At 42.0% G+C, this 23092-nt stretch overlaps 2 protein-coding genes across 4 annotated transcripts in view; one reads left to right on the top strand and one right to left on the bottom strand.

The window, feature by feature from the left end:
- The window catches only part of LOC137427962 (uncharacterized), a 40769-nt gene extending 26693 nt beyond the window's left edge, over positions 1-14076 (bottom strand). For 2 of the 3 annotated variants that reach the window (XM_068117828.2, XM_068117832.2), the window contains exon 1: positions 8254-8317. In XM_068117828.2, the coding sequence (XP_067973929.2) occupies positions 8254-8302 (49 nt within the window). In that variant the 5' untranslated portion in view covers positions 8303-8317. Of the gene's footprint in view, positions 1-8253; positions 8318-13717 lie in introns of those variants that run through there. The other variant, XM_078777568.1, reaches the window with a different exon arrangement.
- The window catches only part of LOC144892202 (uncharacterized), a 997431-nt gene extending 975114 nt beyond the window's left edge, over positions 1-22317 (top strand). The window contains exon 2 of the mRNA XM_078777570.1: positions 21063-22317. Coding sequence (XP_078633696.1) covers positions 21103-22068 — 966 coding nt within the window. The 5' untranslated portion in view covers positions 21063-21102 and the 3' untranslated portion in view covers positions 22069-22317. The remainder of the gene's footprint in view (positions 1-21062) is intronic.
- Positions 22318-23092: the final 775 nt, after the last annotated feature.

The raw sequence follows: 23092 nt of genomic DNA, 5'->3' as shown, positions 1-23092 counted from the left end.
TTCTAATCTGGGTAGTACCCTGGCTCATAACCTCATTTCTAATCTGGGTAGTACCCTGACTCATAACCTCATTTATAATCTGGGTAGTACCCTGGCTCATAACCTCATTTCTAATCTGGGTAGTACCCTGACTCATAACCTCATTTCTAATCTGGGTAGTATCCTGGCTCATAACCTCATTTCTAATCTGGGTAGTATCCTGGCCCATAACCTCATTTCTAATCTGGGTAGAACCCTAACTCATAACCTCATTTCTAATCTGCGTAGTATCCTGGCTCATAACCTCATTTCTAATCTGCGTAGTATCCTGGCTCATAACCTCATTTCTAATCTGGGTAGTATCCTGGCCCATAACCTCATTTCTAATCTGGGTAGTATCCTGACTCATAACCTCATTTCTAATCTGGGTAGTACCGTGACTCATAACCTCATTTCTAATCTGCATAGTATCCTGGCTCATAACCTCATTTCTAATCTGGGTAGTATCCTGGCCCATAACCTCATTTCTAATCTGGGTAGAACCCTAACTCATAACCTCATTTCTAATCTATGTAGTATCCTGGCTCATAACCTCATTTCTAATCTGGGTAGTATCCTGGCCCATAACCTCATTTCTAATCTGGGTAGTATCCTGGCCCATAACATAATTTGTAATCTGGGTAGTATCCTGGCCCATAACCTCATTTCTAATCTGGGTAGTACCCTGGCTCATAACCTCATTTCTAATCTGGGTAGTACCCTGGCCCATAACCTCATTTCTAATCTGGGTAGTATCCTGGCTCATAACCTCATTTCTAATCTGGGTAGTACCCTGGCTCATAACCTCATTTCTAATCTGCGTAGTATCCTGGCTCATAACCTCATTTCTAATCTGGGTAGTATCCTGGCCCATAACATAATTTGTAATCTGGGTAGTATCCTGGCCCATAACATAATTTGTAATCTGGGTAGTATCCTGGCCCATAACCTCATTTCTAATCTGGGTAGTATCCTGGCCCATAACCTCATTTCTAATCTGGGTAGTATCCTGGCTCATAACCTCATTTCTAATCTGGGTAGTACCCTGGCTCATAACCTCATTTCTAATCTGCGTAGTATCCTGGCCCATAACCTCATTTCTAATCTGGGTAGTATCCTGGCCCATAACATAATTTGTAATCTGGGTAGTATCCTGGCCCATAACCTGATTTCTAATCTGGGTAGTACCCTGGCCCATAACCTCATTTCTAATCTGGGTAGTACCCTGGCCCATAACCTCATTTCTAATCTGGGTAGTACCCTGGCCCATAACCTCGTTTCTAATCTGCGTAGTATCCTGGCCCATAACCTCATTTCTAATCTGGGTAGTATCCTGGCTCATAACCTCATTTCTAATCTGGGTAGTATCCTGGCCCATAACCTCATTTCTAATCTGCGTAGTATCCTGGCCCATAACCTCATTTCTAATCTGGGTAGTATCCTGGCCCATAACCTAATTTGTAATCTGGGTAGTATCCTGGCTCATAACCTAATTTGTAATCTGGGTAGTATCCTGGCCCATAACCTAATTTGTAATCTGGGTAGTATCCTGGCCCATAACCTAATTTGTAATCTGGGTAGTATCCTGACCCATAACCTCATTTCTAATCTGGGTAGTATCCTGGCCCATAACCTAATTTGTAATCTGGGTAGTATCCTGGCCCATAACCTCATTTCTAATCTGGGTAGTATCCTGGCCCATAACCTAATTTGTAATCTGGGTAGTACCCTGGCCCATAACCTCATTTCTAATCTGGGTGGTATCCTGGCTCATAACCTCATTTCTAATCTGGGTAGTATCCTGGCTCATAACCTCATTTCTAATCTGGGTAGTATCCTGGCTCATAACCTCATTTCTAATCTGGGTGGTATCCTGGCTCATAACCTCATTTCTAATCTGGGTAGTATTCCGGCTCATAACCTCATTTCTAATCTGGGTTGTATCCTGGCCCATAACCTCATTTCTAATCTGGGTAGTATCCTGGCCCATAACCTAATTTGTAATCTGGGTAGTACCCTGGCCCATAACCTAATTTGTAATCTGGGTAGTATCCTGGCCCATAACCTAATTTGTAATCTGGGTAGTATGAGAGATGCAATAAGGATTATTAACAACAAAAATGATGAAAAGGCTCTTCGTGTGTGAAACGGAATCAAGCTGATCGGTGCCACGTGTTCCGTGTAGTAAACAGAGTGCATCATTTGATTCCATCATCCATCTCCATCCCCCAATGTCGAATCCCCAAGTGCCGGAGCCCACAGTAACATGAAATTAAACAGCACGTAGAATTATCGTCCGATTACATATTCCAACCTTTGGAATCTGAGGATATTTGTGCCACCACAATAAGCACCAAACCAACGGTGCAATTAATTGTTTGCACAACGTGTTCATTTGGCCCAAAATACCTGTGCCACACTCCGTTTAATTTAATAATTAATTACCCTCCACTTCCAAAAATCACACGAACCCAATTCATACCATTAACTTCATCCAATCCACATCCGTCAATAACAAAGTTACATTTTACGTGCAATCTTTTGGCAGGAAATCGAGCCATGGTACGAGCACGTTAAGGCCTCTCTGTTTGAAGGACAAAGTGTAACGCCGTGCGTAGTACATTTACAACTCAAACAAGACGGCCCGTTTTACACCCGTCAGAATGACGTCACATCGTCATATCTGGGTAGTATGACGTCATATTCCGTCCGCTCTTTCAAGCACTTCAAGTTTTAGTCGGATTGGAGTCCTTGGAGGAGAAAACACAGGACCACGATGGTCTCGGGTGAGCTCGCGCCCAACACAGCTGCTCTGGCCTTCCGTGGACCATGTGACCATCATGTCAAAATGTCTCTCGAGTCGTTTTACATTTTCTTGTTCTGCATTTTCATAACCGAGTGGCATTTCATTCCAAACTAGACCGCCACTCAGTGGAGCGCATACTCCCGCCGTGGGTTTAGTTGGAATAATACGTTTTGTTTAACATCCCCTCTCCCCAAAACAATGAATGAAAAATAAAGTAAGCCCTGACTGTCAGATAATTTATTTTGATATATCTCGGAATTGGAGGAGAAAAACATCATTTAAGAATAAGAATAAAAGCTTTAGTTTTAGAATAATATGGTGAAAATAAAATTATATGGTGAAATGGTGAAAATTTTATGGTGAAAATATTCAATAAGAGTGAAATAAATATGTAAATAGTTAAAGTGGTGAAATAAAGTGGTGAAATAAAGTGGTGAAATAAAGTGGTGAAATAAAGTGGTGAAGTTGGTGAAATAAAGTGGTGAAATAAAGTGGTGAAGTTGGTGAAATAAAGTGGTGAAATAAAGTGGTGAAGTTGGTGAAATAAAGTGGTGAAATAAAGTGGTGAAGTTGGTGAAATAAAGTGGTGAAATAAAGTGGTGAAGTTGGTGAAATAAAGTGGTGAAATAAAGTGGTGAAGTTGGTGAAATAAAGTGGTGAAATAAAGTGGTGAAGTTAGTGAAATAAAGTGGTGAAATAAAGTGGTGAAATAAAGTGGTGAAATAAAGTGGTGAAGTTGGTGAAATAAAGTGGTGAAATAAAGTGGTGAAGTTGGTGAAATAAAGTGGTGAAATAAAGTGGTGAAGTTGGTGAAATAAAGTGGTGAAATAAAGTGGTGAAATAAAGTGGTGAAATAAAGTGGTGAAATAAAGTGGTGAAGTTGGTGAAATAAAGTGGTGAAATAAAGTGGTGAAATAAAGTGGTGAAGTTGGTGAAATAAAGTGGTGAAATAAAGTGGTGAAGTTGGTGAAATAAAGTGGTGAAATAAAGTGGTGAAGTTGGTGAAATAAAGTGGTGAAATAAAGTGGTGAAATAAAGTGGTGAAATAAAGTGGTAAAATAAAGTGGTGAAGTTGGTGAAATAAAGTGGTGAAATAAAGTGGTGAAATAAAGTGGTGAAATAAAGTGGTGAAATAAAGTGGTGAAGTTGGTGAAATAAAGTGGTGAAATAAAGTGGTGAAGTTGGTGAAATAAAGTGGTGAAATAAAGTGGTGAAATAAAGTGGTGAAGTTGGTGAAATAAAGTGGTGAAATAAAGTGGTGAAATAAAGTGGTGAAGTTGGTGAAATAAAGTGGTGAAATAAAGTGGTGAAGTTGGTGAAATAAAGTGGTGAAATAAAGTGGTGAAATAAAGTGGTGAAATAAAGTGGTGAAGTTGGTGAAATAAAGTGGTGAAATAAAGTGGTGAAATAAAGTGGTGAAATAAAGTGGTGAAATAAAGTGGTGAAGTTGGTGAAATAAAGTGGTGAAATAAAGTGGTGAAGTTGGTGAAATAAAGTGGTGAAATAAAGTGGTGAAATAAAGTGGTGAAGTTGGTGAAATAAAGTGGTGAAATAAAGTGGTGAAATAAAGTGGTGAAATAAAGTGGTGAAGTTGGTGAAATAAAGTGGTGAAATAAAGTGGTGAAGTTGGTGAAATAAAGTGGTGAAATAAAGTGGTGAAGTTGGTGAAATAAAGTGGTGAAATAAAGTGGTGAAATAAAGTGGTGAAATAAAGTGGTGAAATAAAGTGGTGAAGTTGGTGAAATAAAGTGGTGAAATAAAGTGGTGAAGTTGGTGAAATAAAGTGGTGAAATAAAGTGGTGAAGTTGGTGAAATAAAGTGGTGAAATAAAGTGGTGAAATAAAGTGGTGAAATAAAGTGGTGAAATAAAGTGGTGAAATAAAGTGGTGAAGTTGGTGAAATAAAGTGGTGAAATAGAGTGGTGAAGTTGGTGAAATAAAGTGGTGAAATAAAGTGGTGAAGTTGGTGAAGTGGTGAAATAAAGTTTTTCACCATATTTTTGGTTTAATAAAATATTAAAAATATTTAAATATGGTGAAATATATATAAAATATAAAATATGGTGAAATTTAATATTTAATAAAATATTGTGAATATAAAATTAATATATCAATATATTTATAATATTAATATATTTAATATAAAATATGGTGAAATAAATAAAGTGGTGAAGTGGTGAAATAAAGTGGTGAAATAGTTAAATAAAATTCATATTCACCATAAAATAATAATAGTGAATAAGTTAGAAAAAAGAAGAATAATATGGTGAAAATAAAATAATAATAAAAGCTTTAGAATAAAGAATAAAAGCTTTAATGCAGTAAAACAGAAAAAATCTTTCCCAAAAAAATTTCCAAAAAAAATTTCCTGGATCGGGAATAATATCCTGAGCTTCACCAAAAACTATTCAATTCTTCCTTATCCCAAGGGCAATCATCCCACCAACTTTCATCCAAATCCGTTCAGAACTTTCCCAGATATCTTGTTCACAAACACACACACACACGGATGGACACGATCGAATGCGTTACTCCCTGGCGGGAGTAATAAAACATTCAGCAGTTTTAAATCTGATGTTTCACAATGCCAATGAGGAATTCTCCATTTCCCATATCCCAAATTCCCAATCTCTGGCGAGGGAGCCGCCAGTAAACTATAAATAAAAAAAAAGGAACTAGAACGCCACTCAGTAGAGCGCAAAGTCCCGCCATGGGTCAAGTTGGAATAGTACAATTTCACAAAAGTTTGAGGGAGTAGTTCAGTGACAACACAAGACAAGACAACACAAGACAGACACTGCACAGATATATATTTAGAATATATAGAAGATAATGTTAAAAAAAAACACGGCAATTTCACTTACATTTTCGGATTCAGCGTTCAATTCTATATAAGTGAGTGTATTTTGAGGCATGTGTGATTTCAAATAAAATTGTAATCCAGGAAAACGTTCGTTTCATTCCTTAGGGATACAACATGTAAAACTGGCCCAAACGTCAAAACAAAACTCGCTCATTTTAAGTCGTACAAGCTAATGCGACCACTCATTCTTCTGGGAAGAATCCCGTGCACATGCTGTTCACACTTATAACTCACCCAAGTCTTTATAAGTTCATCAAAATACCGACACCGCGATTGACATTCGCTGAGGTAAATGTTGATATCTCTTCTGAGGTAAAAAAAAAAAAAAAAAAAAAAAAACTTTTATAGCATTATACGTATCAAGCGATACATTTTATGAAACGGGGAAACCTAATACACACTTTGGTGGTTTTAAAATGACAGAATATGTCTTTATTAGAAAAAAAATGAACATTGAAGACGACGCTGCTAACAAAATACACCGCTCTAACGCATAACCACGAGTTTAAACTACATTTACAGCAAATATGAAAACTATTTTCATATCAGAATGTTAACTATAGAATATATAGAAGATAATGTTTTAAAAAATGAGCTCTATCTTCCAATGGTAAAAAAATCCTTCAAAAAATTCCTGGATCCGGAATAATATCCTGAGCTTCACCAAAAACTAATCAATTCTTCCTTATCCCAAGGGAAATCATCCCACCAACTTTCATCCAAATCCGATCAGAACTTTTCCAGATATCTTGTTCACGAACACACGGACACACACACACACACACACACACACACACACACACACACACACACACACGATCGAATGCATTACTCCCTGGCGGGAGTAATGATTTAAAACAGAGGCAAAGACACGGCCTCTTGGTTTGTAACATGTGTTTTGTTTTAAAGGGCGGATCTAAAGTTTCTGAAACACATGCGCTGGTCGGGTTGTTACGGCAATCTGTGTTGTATAAGAACACATGGCGCAAGTGCTGCTCTTTTGGAAGTTTTTTTTTGTATAAAATAGACTGTGCAGATGTCTACATCTCTCGGATGCCACTAGCATGCAGCGCCATTGTTAAAGGCCATGACAGGAACGGCCCCTCGTCAAGCCTCGGCGACAGGCCAGTGCGATTGGGGCCTAAAGCCAGCGGAGCTCGAGGAAGTTTTCCATTGCCAGATGGGCAGAGAAACCCATGGCAATGACTAAGCCCGCACCAAAAGGCGTCCGCGTCGGGGTGGAGGACTGGACTTTTCATGGTGGAGGAACATCTCGGAGGCATAATAGTGAAACTCCGTGCGCTGCATGTGATCCAGCAAGCATTCTGGGAACAAAATGCACACATGTCGATATGAACCTCCCGGTTTGGGAGACCTTCCAATGAAGTTTCAGGTGTTTCCAATCGAGTTTCACCACGTCACGTGGTACATTGTGACTCCTGGTGAACGACGTTTAGAACTCGGGCAGACTCGAAGCCATCAAGAGGGTCAGAGAAAACGAAGAGTCTGTCTGAGTCAAGGTGACCGACCACACCTATGTACGCTGAAGCCGTACTGCGGAATGGAAATTGGCCGTGTGGTACTGGCCCAAATATCTACCGTGGTTAAATATACCCTGGCATCCTCGTGGTTGTAGGCTTGGCAGCCACATTTACTCTCTGTACCCCAATTCCCAGGTGTACAAATATCAAGCATCTGCTGATGTTACCAAGGAGATCAACACGCGCTTACATGATGCACATGTGTGACAAGATGATGCAGAAACGTCACAGATACTATCAGCGATGCGCACAGCCAAACATGGCGACGTTTATCTGGAGGAATCGGTGGTGGATAATAAATCGGTGTTTTTCATCTTCCCAACAACACAGTACATGCGGTTCGGTCATTGCCCAATTAAGGAAAGGCCCCCCACCCGCCGGCCCCCTCATGCTACTCCCTTAGGAAACCTGCTGTGCCTCTTGCTCGTGGGAAAGTCGGTGGTTCGCTCGATGGAGGGTTAGGGTTAGGTTGTTAGGGCTAGTTTGTTCGGGCTAGGTTGTTCGGGTTAGGGTGTTAGGGTTAGGTTGTTAGGGTTAGGGTTAGGGTTAGGGTTAGGTTGTTAGGGCTAGTTTGTTCGGGCTAGGTTGTTCGGGTTAGGGTGTTAGGGTTAGGTTGTTAGGGTTAGGGTTAGGGTTAGGGTTAGGTTGTTAGGGCTAGTTTGTTCGGGCTAGGTTGTTTGGGTTAGGGTGTTAGGGTTAGGTTGTTAGGGTTAGGGTTAGGGTTAGGGTTAGGGTTAGGTTGTTAGGGTTAGGGTTAGGGTTAGGGTTAGGGTTAGGGTTAGGGTTAGGGTTAGGGTTAGGGTGACGCACAGGCTAGAACGAACCGTTTGATGCGGCGGAGAAACCGCTCTACCTCGCCTCCAGGTGTATCATTAACCGCGACAGCTAGTTCAGTCAACACCCAGCACGCGGTATGCTGAGAAACTGGAAATCGCACAGGTAGACGAGTCAAGAGAGTAGGTAAAAGTACCACGGGTGGAATTACATTCAACTAGAGGCAAAAGTGAAATGCAATCTTCCAAATACCTTTGGAATGTAATACGTTCGTTGGCAATGTGACAATGCAACGATTCATCACCGATACCTGCAGGCTGCAACTAAACTAATGGCACGAGGAAGAGGTCTTCGTCGTTCGGATCGCGCACGGCACAGCTTCTCTACTCCACAACAGACTCCCCCATGGTGTGGAGAGCAGCTCACCGAGTGACGTAAAGGCGTCGGTCAAGTATCGACGTGATGGAAATGAAATGCAAAAAATGCAAGCGAAAGCTTCAAACAACATCACATCATATAGTGTGGATTGCGACGTCAGACATTAGCATAGCAAACTCCGCCGTCGCATCGTCGGGGGAAATGCAAAGGTCACAAACAAAGTGGCGCCCAATAACGGGCAGAGCCAATCAAACGGCACATCGTGGGACTCGTGAAGCCGCTGTGATGTCATTAGAAACATGACGTGAAGAGCGAAGCCAAACGAATGTTAATGTTTTGAGAAGACTCCAAGAAAGTCAAAGGGTCACGATTACATATGAAGGATGCCGAGGTGAGTTGATGAGGAGGATTACACCCGACGAGGAGGAGTACGCCTCTAAATGGTACGCCGACAGTGCGTAGGTCACGGGGGCCACGAGGAGTGTTTGAAATGCCGATCGAATCCAGCCGGATAAATGGATCAATGCCAATTGGAACAGAGTAAACGGGTAAGTTTCAAACGGTAAGTAAACGGGTCAGAACGGGTAAAATTGGAGTAACAATGGAGGTTTGTGACGTCACAAATGAACTAAACACAAACAAAGGACATTGTGGCATTTACTCTTCAATGGACGACAAAATAGTGAGAACCATCACATTCAACAACATACACCTTTACACTACAACATATACCTTTACACTACAACATACACATTTACACTACAGCATACACGTTTACACGACAACATACACATTTACACTACAGCATACACGTTTACACTACAGCATACACGTTTACACTACAGCATACACGTTTACACTACAGCATACACGTTTACACTACAGCATACACGTTTACACTACAGCATACACGTTTACACTACAACATACACGTTTACACTACAACATACACATTTACACTACAGCATACACGTTTACACTACAACATACACCTTTACACTACAACATATACCTTTACACTACAACATACACATTTACACTACAGCATACACGTTTACACTACAACATACACATTTACACTACAGCATACACGTTTACACTACAGCATACACGTTTACACTACAGCATACACGTTTACACTACAGCATACACGTTTACACTACAGCATACACGTTTACACTACAACATACACCTTTACACTACAACATATACCTTTACACTACAACATACACATTTACACTACAGCATACACGTTTACACTACAGCATACACGTTTACACTACAGCATACACGTTTACACTACAACATACACGTTTACACTACAACATACACGTTTACACTACAACATACACATTTACACTACAGCATACACGTTTACACTACAACATACACCTTTACACTACAACATATACCTTTACACTACAACATACACATTTACACTACAGCATACACGTTTACACTACAACATACATGTTTACACTACAGCATACACGTTTACACTACAGCATACACGTTTACACTACAGCATACACGTTTACACTACAGCATACACGTTTACACTACAACATACACCTTTACACTACAACATATACCTTTACACTACAACATACACATTTACACTACAGCATACACGTTTACACTACAGCATACACGTTTACACTACAGCATACACGTTTACACTACAACATACACGTTTACACTACAACATACACATTTACACTACAGCATACACGTTTACACTACAACATACACCTTTACACTACAACATATACCTTTACACTACAACATACACATTTACACTACAGCATACACGTTTACACTACAGCATACACGTTTACACTACAGCATACATATTTACAGTACAGCATACACGATTACACTACAGTATACACCTTTACACCACAACATACACATTTACACTACAACATACACATTTACACTACAGCATACACATTTACACTACAGCATACACGTTTACACTAAAACATACACATTTACACTACAGCATACACATTTACCCGACAACATACACATTTACACTACAGCATACACATTTACACTACAGCATACACGTTTACACTACAACATGCACATTTACACTACAACATACGCATTTACACGACAGCATACACGTTTACACTACAACATGCACATTTACACTACAACATGCACATTTACACTACAACATGCACATTTACACTACAACATACACCTTTACACTACAACATACCCCTTTACACTACAACATACCCCTTCACACTACAACATACCCCTTTACACTTCAACATATACCTTTTAATATACCACACTGTACAACGTACATTTTTTTTACGACACTACGCAGTGATAAGTAAACATGATTATGTAAGATATCAATGTTTGAATTTGATGTTGAACTTGATCGTTGGAGTGAGAGCAAGTTTACCTCAGAGGTGTCCAGTACAGGGTTCTGATTCCCAGCGAATTTGAATGGATTTAACATTGTTATTTCCAGATTCAATCCCAGTGTTTGAATGGATTTAACATTGTTACTTCCAGGCTAGGTTCCCAAGGGATTTGAATGGTTTTCACTTTGTTAGTTCCAGGTTCGATTTCTAAAGGATTTGAATGGATTTCACATTGTTAGTTCTGGGTTCTATTCCCAAGGGATTTGAATGGATTTCACTTTTTAGTTCTGGGTTCTACTCCCAAGGGATTTGAATGGATTTCACTTTTTAGTTCTGGGTTCTATTCCCAAGGGATTTGAATGGATTTCACTTTTTAGTTCTGGGTTCTACTCCCAAGGGATTTGAATGGATTTCACTTTTTAGTTCCGGGGTTCTATTCCCAAGGGATTTGAATGGATTTCACTTTTTAGTTCCGGGCTCGGTTCCCAAGGGATTTGAATGGTTTTCACTTTGTTATTTCCAGGTTCGATTCCTAAAGGATTTGAATGGATTTCACATTGTTAGTTCCAGGTTCAGTTCCCAGGGCATTTGAATGGATTTCACTTTTTAGTTCCGGGTTCAACTCCCAAGGGATTTGAATGTATTTCACATTGTTAGTTCCAGGTTCGATTCCCGGAGGGTTTTAATGGATATCACTTTGTCAGTTCCAGGGTTCGATTCCTAATGGATTTGAATGGATTTCACTTTGTTAATTCCGAGTTTGGTTCCCAAGGGATTTGAATGGATTTCACTTTGTTCGTTTATGGTTCGATTCCCAAGGGATTTGAATGGATTTCACATTGTTAGTTCTGGGTTCGATTCCCAAGGGATTTGAATGGATTTCACATTGTTAGTTCCAGGTTAGAATCCCAAGGGATTTGAATGGATTTTACATTGTTAGTTCTGGGTTCGATTCCCAAGGGATATAAATAGATTTCACATTGTTAGTTCTGGGTTCGATTCCCAAGGGATATAAATGGATTTCACATTGTTAGTTCTGGGTTCGATTCCCAAGGGATTTGAATAGATTTCACATTGTTCGTTCTGGGTTCGATTCCCAAGGGATTTAAATGGATTTCACATTGTTCATTCTGGGTTCGATTCCCAAGGGATTTGAATAGATTTCACATTGTTCGTTCTGGGTTCGATTCCCAAGGGATTTAAATGGATTTCACATTGTTAGTTCTGGGTTCGATTCCCAAGGGATTTGAATGGATTTCACATTGTTAGTTCTGGGTTCGATTCCCAAGGGATTTGAATAGATTTCACATTGTTCGTTCTGGGTTCGATTCCCAAGGGATTTAAATGGATTTCACATTGTTAGTTCTGGGTTCGAATCCCTAGGGATTTAAATGGATTTCACATTGTTAGTTCTGGGTTCGATTCCCAAGGGATTTGAATAGATTTCACATTGTTCGTTCTGGGTTTGATTCCCAAGGGATTTAAATGGATTTCACATTGTTAGTTCTGGGTTCGATTCCCAAGGGATTTGAATAGATTTCACATTGTTCGTTCTGGGTTTGATTCCCAAGGGATTTAAATGGATTTCACATTGTTAGTTCTGGGTTCGAATCCCTAGGGATTTAAATGGATTTCACATTGTTAGTTCTGGGTTCGATTCCCAAGGGATTTTAATGGATTTCACATTGTTAGTTCTGGGTTCGATTCCCAAGGGATTTGAATAGATTTCACATTGTTCGTTCTGGGTTCGATTCCCAAGGGATTTAAATGGATTTCACATTGTTAGTTCTGGGTTCGATTCCCAAGGGATTTGAATGGATTTCACATCGTTAGTTCTGGGTTGGATTCCCAAGGGATTTAAATGGATTTCACTGTTAGTTTTGGGTTCGATTCCCAAGGGATTTCAATGGATTTCACATTGTTAGTTCTGGGTTCGATTCCCAAGGGATTTAAATGGATTTCACATTGTTAGTTCTGGGTTCGATTCCCAAGGGATTTAAATGGATTTCACATTGTTAGTTCTGGGTTCGATTCCCAAGGGATTTAAATGGATTTCACATTGTTAGTTCTGGGTTCGATTCCCAAGGGATTTAAATGGATTTCACATTGTTAGTTCTGGGTTCGATTCCCAAGGGATTTAAATGGATTTCACATTGTTAGTTCTGGGTTCGATTCCCAAGGGATTTGAATGGATTTCACATTGTTAGTTCCAAGTTGGAATCCCAATGGATTTGAATGGATTTCACTTTGTTAGTTTAGGGTTCGATTCGTCTTTTATTTAGACGGTTTTAAAGCCATCTCATGTACAAACGTTTAAACTCCCAGTAAGTGGCAATCATAACGCCACGATTAAGCAGAACAATCACGATATTACTATTAGTGTGTACCTGTACCGTATACACACCTATAAATAAATACTATATATATATATATATATATATATAACCCTTTTAATAATTTAATAACAAACAAATCGTCTCTGCCATTGTACTCTGCGCACTACATCGACATGTCCACCACGTTACAGCGCTGCACACCTTTATGTATCCACGTGCTCGGGAGATTCGAACCACGCGCGGATTCCAAGGCACGTGGTTTCCGTCTGACCAATCAACGAGCAGCGTTCATGAACCAAAACCCATATCTCATGGCAGGAAAGCCGGCCGTCCCGCGTGCTTGCACACAGCACGTACCGAGGAGGCTCCGCTCGGATTTCATAAACTAAAGTATCAAATCATTAGTAATACAGAATTATAGATTGCGAAACAATATTAAACGTGGTATTCAGATGTATATGTATGCACCTGTACTGTATACAAGATATTTACTGCATTTACTGAAATACCATACAATCCTCACCATAACGCTCGTATTAGTGTCTCACTTACTGTGCAAGTATCATTTATACCATTTATATGAAACGTATTGTAATCAAATGGTACTTTATTTACCTGAAGACATTCCAAAGGGATTCTTCTTCCTCACTCTTCTCCTTGACAACGCTTCTTCTTCTTCTTTACTGACCGGAGACCTTGTTTCTCGGCGGCTCACGGTCTCGGGAGTGCGATTGGTAAACAAGGACAGATAGGGATATGTGGCAATGTTAGGAATAAGAGAAAATGAAGAACTGAAGCTGAAGAAGACGGGGAATTGCCGCGTCCGCTGAGAGAAAGTGAAACCCGCTCGGTGCGGTGCTCCTTTGGGAGGGGTTACCACAGGAGTCGAGGTGAAATGCCTGAGCGCTGGAGCCGCACGCAAATTGCGCGTCTGCCTGTCTATCTCGTCTGACCGTTTCCTTCCGTCCTCCTCTCCGAGCGCCTGTAATGTTACTGAGGGAGAGTCAGGGCGTGGCCGGTGGGAGGAGCGATGGGCGGAGCTAAAGGGTCACGGACACGTCCCGAGACTCTCCCTGTAATGCGTGCGGTAATGCGACGCCGTTTCCAAACAACTTGGTCGCCAAGTACAGGTTTGTACCTGGAAGGCCTTTGCTGCTCGGTATGAGGAGGTGGATGAGAGCGAAACGGGCACACATTTGCTGGTTGTTCATTTGAGCTTTTATACATTCATTAGATCGGAGATGTTCGTTTCCCTTTTCCATTCCATCATTGGCTTGCTTGTTCTGTCACCCATGACTCACCCTTGGACCTCCTCAACCTCGACCTCCAAGACTTCTCAACACGTCCCCGTCTGCTCTCTCCGCTCCCATTACCTGATCAGGACAGTGTGGAACTCGAACCTGGTACACTTAAAATCGTGACATATTCCCCAATGAGCACGTTTTACCTTTTATTCGTCCACAATTATCTCAAGCATCCAAACTCCCAACAGAACTTGTATGACTTCCCGTAATGTACCCTATATGACATCCTATAACATAACCTGGATCTTTCATATTGTACCCTGTATGATATCCTATAACATAACCTGGATCTCTCATATTGTACCCTGTATGACATCCTATAACATAACCTGGATCTTTCATATTGTACCCTATATGACATCCTATAACATAACCTGGATCTTTCATATTGTACCCTGTATGACATCCTATAACATAACCTGGATCTTTCATATTGTACCCTGTATGACATCCTATAACATAACCTGGATCTTTCATATTGTACCCTATATGACATCCTATAACATAACCTGGATCTTTCATATTGTACCCTATATGACATCCTATAACATAACCTGGATCTTTCATATTGTACCCTGTATGATATCCTATAACATAACCTGGATCTCTCATATTGTACCCTGTATGACATCCTATAACATAACCTGGATCTCTCATATTGTACCCTGTATGATATCCGATAACACAACCTGGATCTCTCATACTATACCCTATATGACATCCTATAACATAACCTGGATCTCTTATAATGTACACTGTATGATATCCGATAACACAACCTGGATCTCTCATACTGTACCCTGTATGACATCCTATAACATAACCTGGATCTCTTATAATATAGGCCGACACTGTATGACACCCTATAACATAACCTGGATCTCTTACAATGTACACTGTATGACACCCTATAACATAACCTGGATCTCTTATAATGTACACTGTATGACACCCTATAACATAACCTGGATCTCTTACAATGTACACTGTATGACATCCTATAACATAACCTGGATCTCTCATACTGTACCCTGTATGACATCCTATAACATAACCTGGATCTCTCATACTGTACCCTGTATGACATCTGATAACATAGCCTGGATCTCTTTTAATATACACTGTATGACATCCTATAACATAACCTGGATTTCTCATACTGTACCCTGTATGACATCCGATAACATAACCTGCATCTCTTATAATGTACACTGTATGACATCCGATAACATAACCTGAATCTCTTATAATGTACACTGTATGACATCCTATAACATAACCTGAATCTCTTATAATGTACACTGTATGATATCCTATAACATAACCTGAATCTCTTATAATGTACACTGCATGATATCCTATAACATAACCTGAATCTCTTATAATGTACACTGTATGACATCCTATAACATAACCTGAATCTCTTATAATGTACACTGTATGATATCCTATAACATAACCTGCATCTCTTATAATGTACACTGTATGATATCCTATAACATAACCTGCATCTCTTATAATGTACACTGTATGACATCCTATAACATAACCTGAATCTCTTATAATGTACACTGTATGACATCCGATAACATAACCTGCATCTCTTATAATGTACACTGTATGACATCCTATAACATAACCTGAATCTCTTATAATGTACACTGTATGATATCCTATAACATAACCTGCATCTCTTATAATGTACACTGTATGACATCCTATAACATAACCTGCATCTCTTATAATGTACACTGTATGACATCCGATAACATAACCTGCATCTCTTATAATGTACACTGTATGACATCCGATAACATAACCTGCATCTCTTATAATGTACACTGTATGACATCTGATAACATAACCTGGATCTCTTATAATATAGGCCGACACTGTATTACATCCTATAACATAACCTGCATCTCTTATAATGTACACTGTATGACATCCTATAACATAACCTGAATCTCTTATAATGTACACTGTATGACATCCGATAACATAACCTGCATCTCTTATAATGTACACTGTATGACATCCGATAACATAGCCTGCATCTCTTATAATGTACACTGTATGACATCCGATAACATAACCTGCATCTCTTATAATGTACACTGTATGACATCCGATAACATAGCCTGCATCTCTTATAATGTACACTGTATGACATCCGATAACATAACCTGGATCTCTTATAATGTACACTGTATGACATCCGATAACATAACCTGCATCTCTTATAATGTACACTGTATGACATCCGATAACATAGCCTGCATCTCTTATAATGTACACTGTATGACATCCGATAACATAACCTGCATCTCTTATAATGTACACTGTATGACATCCGATAACATAACCTGCATCTCTTATAATGTACACTGTATGACATCCGATAACATAGCCTGCATCTCTTATAATGTACACTGTATGACATCCGATAACATAACCTGGATCTCTTATAATGTACACTGTATGACATCCGATAACATAACCTGCATCTCTTATAATGTACACTGTATTAGACAACTCTTGTATGGTGCTGTTCTCTATTGCGTTCTCATCTTGTGTAATACTGCGCATTGTTATTTGCATATTCTGTATCTATTATCTTATTCTAATATCTACCATCGCTTTCTTTGTCTTGCAGATTGATTGTTCATCGTTGTTGCTAATAAACCTGCATTCAATTGATACATTCTTGTTTATGAACAATCAACTCATCTGAAGATGCCTGCTGCAGTCTGCCCCTTCCCGAGCTGTGTCTACGTTACTGACAGCACTGACAATGCCGTTGCTGCTATCCAGCTCTCCATCCACGCCATGACCCACACGTCCATTGCACCAGCCAAACCGGACAAAGTCAGCCGTCCTCGTATCCAAACCGGCGGTACCAGCGAAGATTGGCAATATTTCACCAGAAGATGGGATGGTTACAAGGCAGCGACCCAGATAATCAGCAATGATGTTCGCGTTCAACTCCTTGAATGTTGTGATGATAACCTACGACGTGACCTCCACCGCAGCAACCCACGCATTGAAATCAAGGACGAGGTAGCTATACTACAAGCCATTCGGTCCTTTGCTGTCCGAGAGGAGAATACCATGGTGTCCCGCGTAAACCTCCACAACATGCGACAGGACCGAGAAGAACCAATTCGTACCTACGCAGCCCGTCTGGCTGGTCAAGCTGAGATCTGCAAGTTTTCTGTTGTATGCTCATGCAATCCCCCTACTGATGTCAACTACACCAAGGACATGGTTCGCGATGTCCTATGTCGGGGACTCGCCGATCAAGATATACAACAGGACATTCTCGGCGATCAAAATCAGAACATGAGCTTGGAGGAAGTTCTCATTTTCGTCGAGGCCAAGGAAGCAGGGAAACGTTCCCAGAATGCCTTGCTCGATAGTGAAGGCGCTCATGGCGCAAGCCAATACAAAAACTGGAAGAACAAAAGAGCCCTGATCACTACCGACAAGCAGGCGGCCATTTGTAGTTATTGCGGCAAAACTGGTCATGGCAAACAGCCGAACATCGACCAAAGGCGTCAATTCTGCAATGCCTACGGGAAAACATGCAGTAAATGCGCCACTCGCGGCCATTTTGCACATGTCTGCCGGGGAGGCACGAAAAAGGCGGACAACAAACCTACGGACAAATCAATGGATGCTCATGATGTGGATGAAAGCAGCCAGGTCCACGATCTCCTCTGCTCTGTCACGGAACGAGAAACGGCCATTTGGAAGCCGCAAATTAAAAGGGCCATGGCCACCTTGTCAACTCCACTACACCTCGACCACCATATATTTGACCACCTCTCTGGCTGGACCAAGAAGAAGTCTCAACCACAGCCGTACATAAAACTCATAGCACGGATCGATAAGGAATCTTATGACCATTTCGGCCAGCCACTGTCATCCCGACCAAAATCGGCCAGGCTCCAGGCCATGGCCGACACTGGCTGTCAAAGCTGCCCCACAGGACTTAATATTTTCCACAAACTCGGGCTGCGTAATGAAGACCTGTTACCTGTCAACCTGAAGATGAATGCTGTTAACAGTGGAAGGGTCCGGATTATCGGCGCCATGCTCCTACACCTGTCTGGTCGCACAGCCAATGGCGACATTATTGAAACCCGACAAATCTGCTACATCTCACCTGACACACGGAACATGTATCTCAGTCGTGAAGCATGCGTCGATCTAGGCCTCGTGTCTAGTAGCTTCCCAACCATTGGCGAATCCAACACAGTTGGTGCTGCAGTGGCAGCAGTTATCGATGCAAATTGTAACTGCCCGGTAAGATCGCTTCCCCCTACACTGCCTACATCTATCCCATTTCCGGCCACTGACGAGAACCGAGAGAGGCTGGAGAAATGGCTACTGGAGTACTACAAAAGCAGCACATTCAATGTCTGCGAACACCAGCCACTACCCCACATGGAAGGTCCGCCGCTCACACTGATGGTTGACCCCGAGGCAACACCAAAAGCGGTGCACACCCCAGTGCCTGTCCCCTTACACTGGCAGGCAGAAGTCAAGGCTGGTATCGATCGTGACATCAGGTTAGGGGTTCTGGAACCGGTGCCAATTGGTGAACCAGTGACATGGTGCAGCAGAATGGTCGTCTGTCCAAAGAAGGATGGGACCCCACGGAGGACAGTTGATCTGCAACCACTGAATGCGCACTGCACACGTGAGACCCACCACACCCAGTCACCCTTCCATCAAGCAATGGCGGTGCCACATAACACCAAAAAGACGGTAACAGACGCCTGGAATGGCTATCACAGCGTTCCAATCAGAGAATGTGACCGCCATCTGACAACGTTCATCACACCATGGGGCCGATACCGTTACTGCACCACTCCCCAAGGTTACATCGCTTCAGGTGATGGATACTCCAGACGATTTGACGAAATCGTATCGGACTTCAAAAACAAGTCCAAATGTATTGATGATACCATCATGTGGAGCGACACATTGGAAGAGAGCTTTTTTCAGACATGCAACTGGCTCGACCTGTGCGGCCGTAATGGGATTACGCAAAATCCGACGAAATTCCATTTTGGTCAGGACACGGTCGAATTCGCTGGATTCGAGATCACCATGGACAGTGTACGACCATGCCAAAGGTATCTCCAAGCGATACAGGACTTCCCCACACCAAAAACAATTACTGACATTCGCTCCTGGTTTGGGCTAGTCAATCAGGTAACATACTGCTTCAGCATGACCGAGAGGATGCGACCTTTTCGGGACCTCCTAAAACCATGCACCCCCTTCTACTGGGATGCAACACTACAATCCCTATTCGAAGAATCAAAACGACTCATCATATCTGAAGTCGCAAATGGGGTCCGGATCTTTGACAAGGAACGGACAACATGTCTCGCAACTGACTGGTCGAAGGATGGGATTGGCTTCTGGCTCCTCCAAAAACACTGCAGATGCCCTGGTGAAACCCCACAGTGCTGCCCTGATGGCTGGAAAATCACCCTTGCTGGAGGCCGCTTCACCCATGCAGCGGAGTCGCGCTATGCTCCGATAGAGGGTGAAGCTCTAGCAGTGGCGGACAGCCTGGAAAAAGTAAAGTATTTTGTGTTGGGATGCAAGAACCTGATTATTGCCGTCGATCACAAGCCCTTAATCAAGCTTCTTGGTGACAGACGATTAGAGGACATCCATAACACGCGGCTTGCCAACTTGAAAGAAAGGACCCTAGCATATCGTTTCCGAATTATCCACATCCCGGGAAAACGACACTGCGTACCAGATGCGATTTCACGACATCCGTCGGGTGCCAGACCATCGGAACGACTGCCACTGGTGGATGACATTTCCTCCATTATGGATGTGGCCACATCGACTACACTAAGACAGCACACCTTGACTGGGCTGTGGACCACAGATGACGACTCTGGCATGGAAATGGCTATTTCTATGGCAGCCATCAAGACACTCGATTCTGTGCGGTCCGTCACTTGGGACGATGTTCGGGACGAAACAGCAAGTGACACTCAGATGCTGCAGTTACTCAATTCTATTGAGCAGGGTCTACCTGCCAGTCGGGACGATTTCCCTGTGTCCATTTTGGAATACTTTCCCTTCCGTGAACACCTCTACACTATTGATGGCATAGTGGTCTACAAGGGGAGGATTATCATCCCACCGAAGCTACGGAAGCTTGTCCTTGAGAATCTTCATGCTGCTCACCAAGGAGTCACGGCTATGACCACCCGGGCCAGCAGCTCGATCTTTTGGCCTGGAATCACTCCCCAGATTCATGAGATGCGCAATCGCTGCTCACACTGCAATCGGATGGCCCCATCGCACCCAAGTGCTCCACCTACAGCCTCAGCTGAACCTGCCTACCCTTTCCAGTACGTTTGTTCAGATTACTTTCATCACAAGGGTCGGAGTTATTTGGTCACCGTTGATCGTTACTCTAATTGGCCAATCATTCAGCTAACTACTGGCGGGGCACAAGGCCTAGTGAAATGTCTGCGGTCGAACTTCGCCACTTATGGTATCCCCGACGAATTGGCATCTGACTGTGGGCCAGAATTCACGGCACATGACACCCAAGACTTCTTGCGTCGGTGGGGCGTTAACCATCGGTTGTCATCCACTGCCTTCCCACACAGCAACTGTCGTGCCGAGATCGCAGTCAAAACATCGAAAAGAATGATCACCGATAACACTGGTTCCAATGGTGAACTAGACACTGATCGGTTCCAACGTGCAATACTCCAGTACCGGAATGCACCGGATCAGGACACTAGGTTGTCTCCAGCCATGATCATCTTCAAGAGGCCAGTCAAGGACTTCATACCCATCATCCCAGGCAGATACTTGCCATCGGACACCTGGCGGGAAACACGCAACAATCGTGAGGAAGCTTTGCGCATTCGGCATGCCAGGGAGATCGAAAGACTCTCTGAACACACGACAAAACTACCTCCACTGGCCGTCGGGGACCATGTCCGGATCCAGAACCAGACCGGCCTGGAACCACGAAAATGGGACCGGACCGGAACCGTGATTGAGGTAAAACAATTCGATCAATACGTTGTCAAGGTGGATGGCTCCGGAAGAATCACTCTCCGGAATCGTAAGTTCCTGCGACGTTTTACGCCTTTCAGCATGACAACTCCCACTACGACTGGCAAAAGTGGCATGCTGCCAACCGTTATGCCAAGTGTTATGCCAATCGTACCGAAATACTTAATGTCTGGTACCCAACCCATCGCCGCTCCAAGAGTCTGTCTCAATCCTGTTACCACTCCCCAGAAGGGTGAACCCCAACATGTCATTGCGCCGGGCTTACCATCACAGACACTCCGCTCCACCACCGCGATGACACCACCCGCGAGAGTCGCTAACCAACCACATGTGCAGACCACCGCCACACCTCCACGGTCACTGCCTATTTCTGCCCCCTTGACGGTTCGGGTGATGATGGACCAGCTGGAGGGGACTCCGGCGTCGGACAGGGCGATAGTGAACCACCCACCGGAGACTCCCACAATGGACCAGGAAATTACGAACTGCCCTCAGAGGACTCCGACGATTGATCGGGTGGTGACGGGCCGCCCGAAGCGAATTATCAAACCACCAGCCCGATTCAATTCAGTAGAATATCAATTATAAACTCATGTGATCCTTTTTCTCGGTCTCCAGTTTCGTTCTATTCTGTGTCACAATTGAACGTTTTTGGGAAAGGGAGATAGACAACTCTTGTATGGTGCTGTTCTCTATTGCGTTCTCATCTTGTGTAATACTGCGCATTGTTATTTGCATATTCTGTATCTATTATCTTATTCTAATATCTACCATCGCTTTCTTTGTCTTGCAGATTGATTGTTCATCGTTGTTGCTAATAAACCTGCATTCAATTGATACATTCTTGTTTATGTATGACATCCGATAACATAACCTGCATCTCTTATAATGTACACTGTATGACATCCTATAACATAACCTGCATCTCTTATAATGTACACTGTATGACATCGTATAACATAACCTGGATCTCTTATAATGTACACTGCATGATATCCTATAACATAACCTGAATCTCTTATAATGTACACTGTATGACATCTGATAACATAACCTGGATCTCTTATAATATAGGCCGACACTGTATTACATCCTATAACATAACCTGGATCTCTTATAATGTACACTGTATGACATCCTATAACATAACCTGGATCTCTCTTACTGTACACTGTATGACATCCGATAACATAACCTGGATCTCTTATAATGTACACTGTATGACATCATAGAACATTACCTGGATCTCTTATAATGTACACTGTATGACATCCGATAACATAACCTGAATCTCTTATAATGTACACTGTATGACATCCTATAACATAACCTGGATCTCTTATAATGTACACTGTATGACATCGTATAACATAACCTGGATCTCTCATACTGTACACTGTATGACATCGTATAACATAACCTGGATCTCTTATAATGTAGACTGTATGACATCCTATACTCCAATAGGCTAAAACATAACCTGGATCTCTTATAATGTACACTGTATGACATCCGATAACATAACCTGGATCTCTTATAATGTACACTGTATGATATCCCATAACATAACCTGGATCTCTTATAATGTACACTGTATGATATCCCATAACAT

The sequence above is a fragment of the Myxine glutinosa genome, chromosome 5 (genome assembly GCF_964187855.1).
Source record: "Myxine glutinosa chromosome 5, kmMyxGlut1.1, whole genome shotgun sequence".
NCBI classification, from domain to species: domain Eukaryota; kingdom Metazoa; phylum Chordata; class Myxini; order Myxiniformes; family Myxinidae; genus Myxine; species Myxine glutinosa.
The sequence above is the reverse complement of the archived record's forward strand: the minus strand, read 5'-3'. Positions and strand labels throughout refer to the sequence as shown.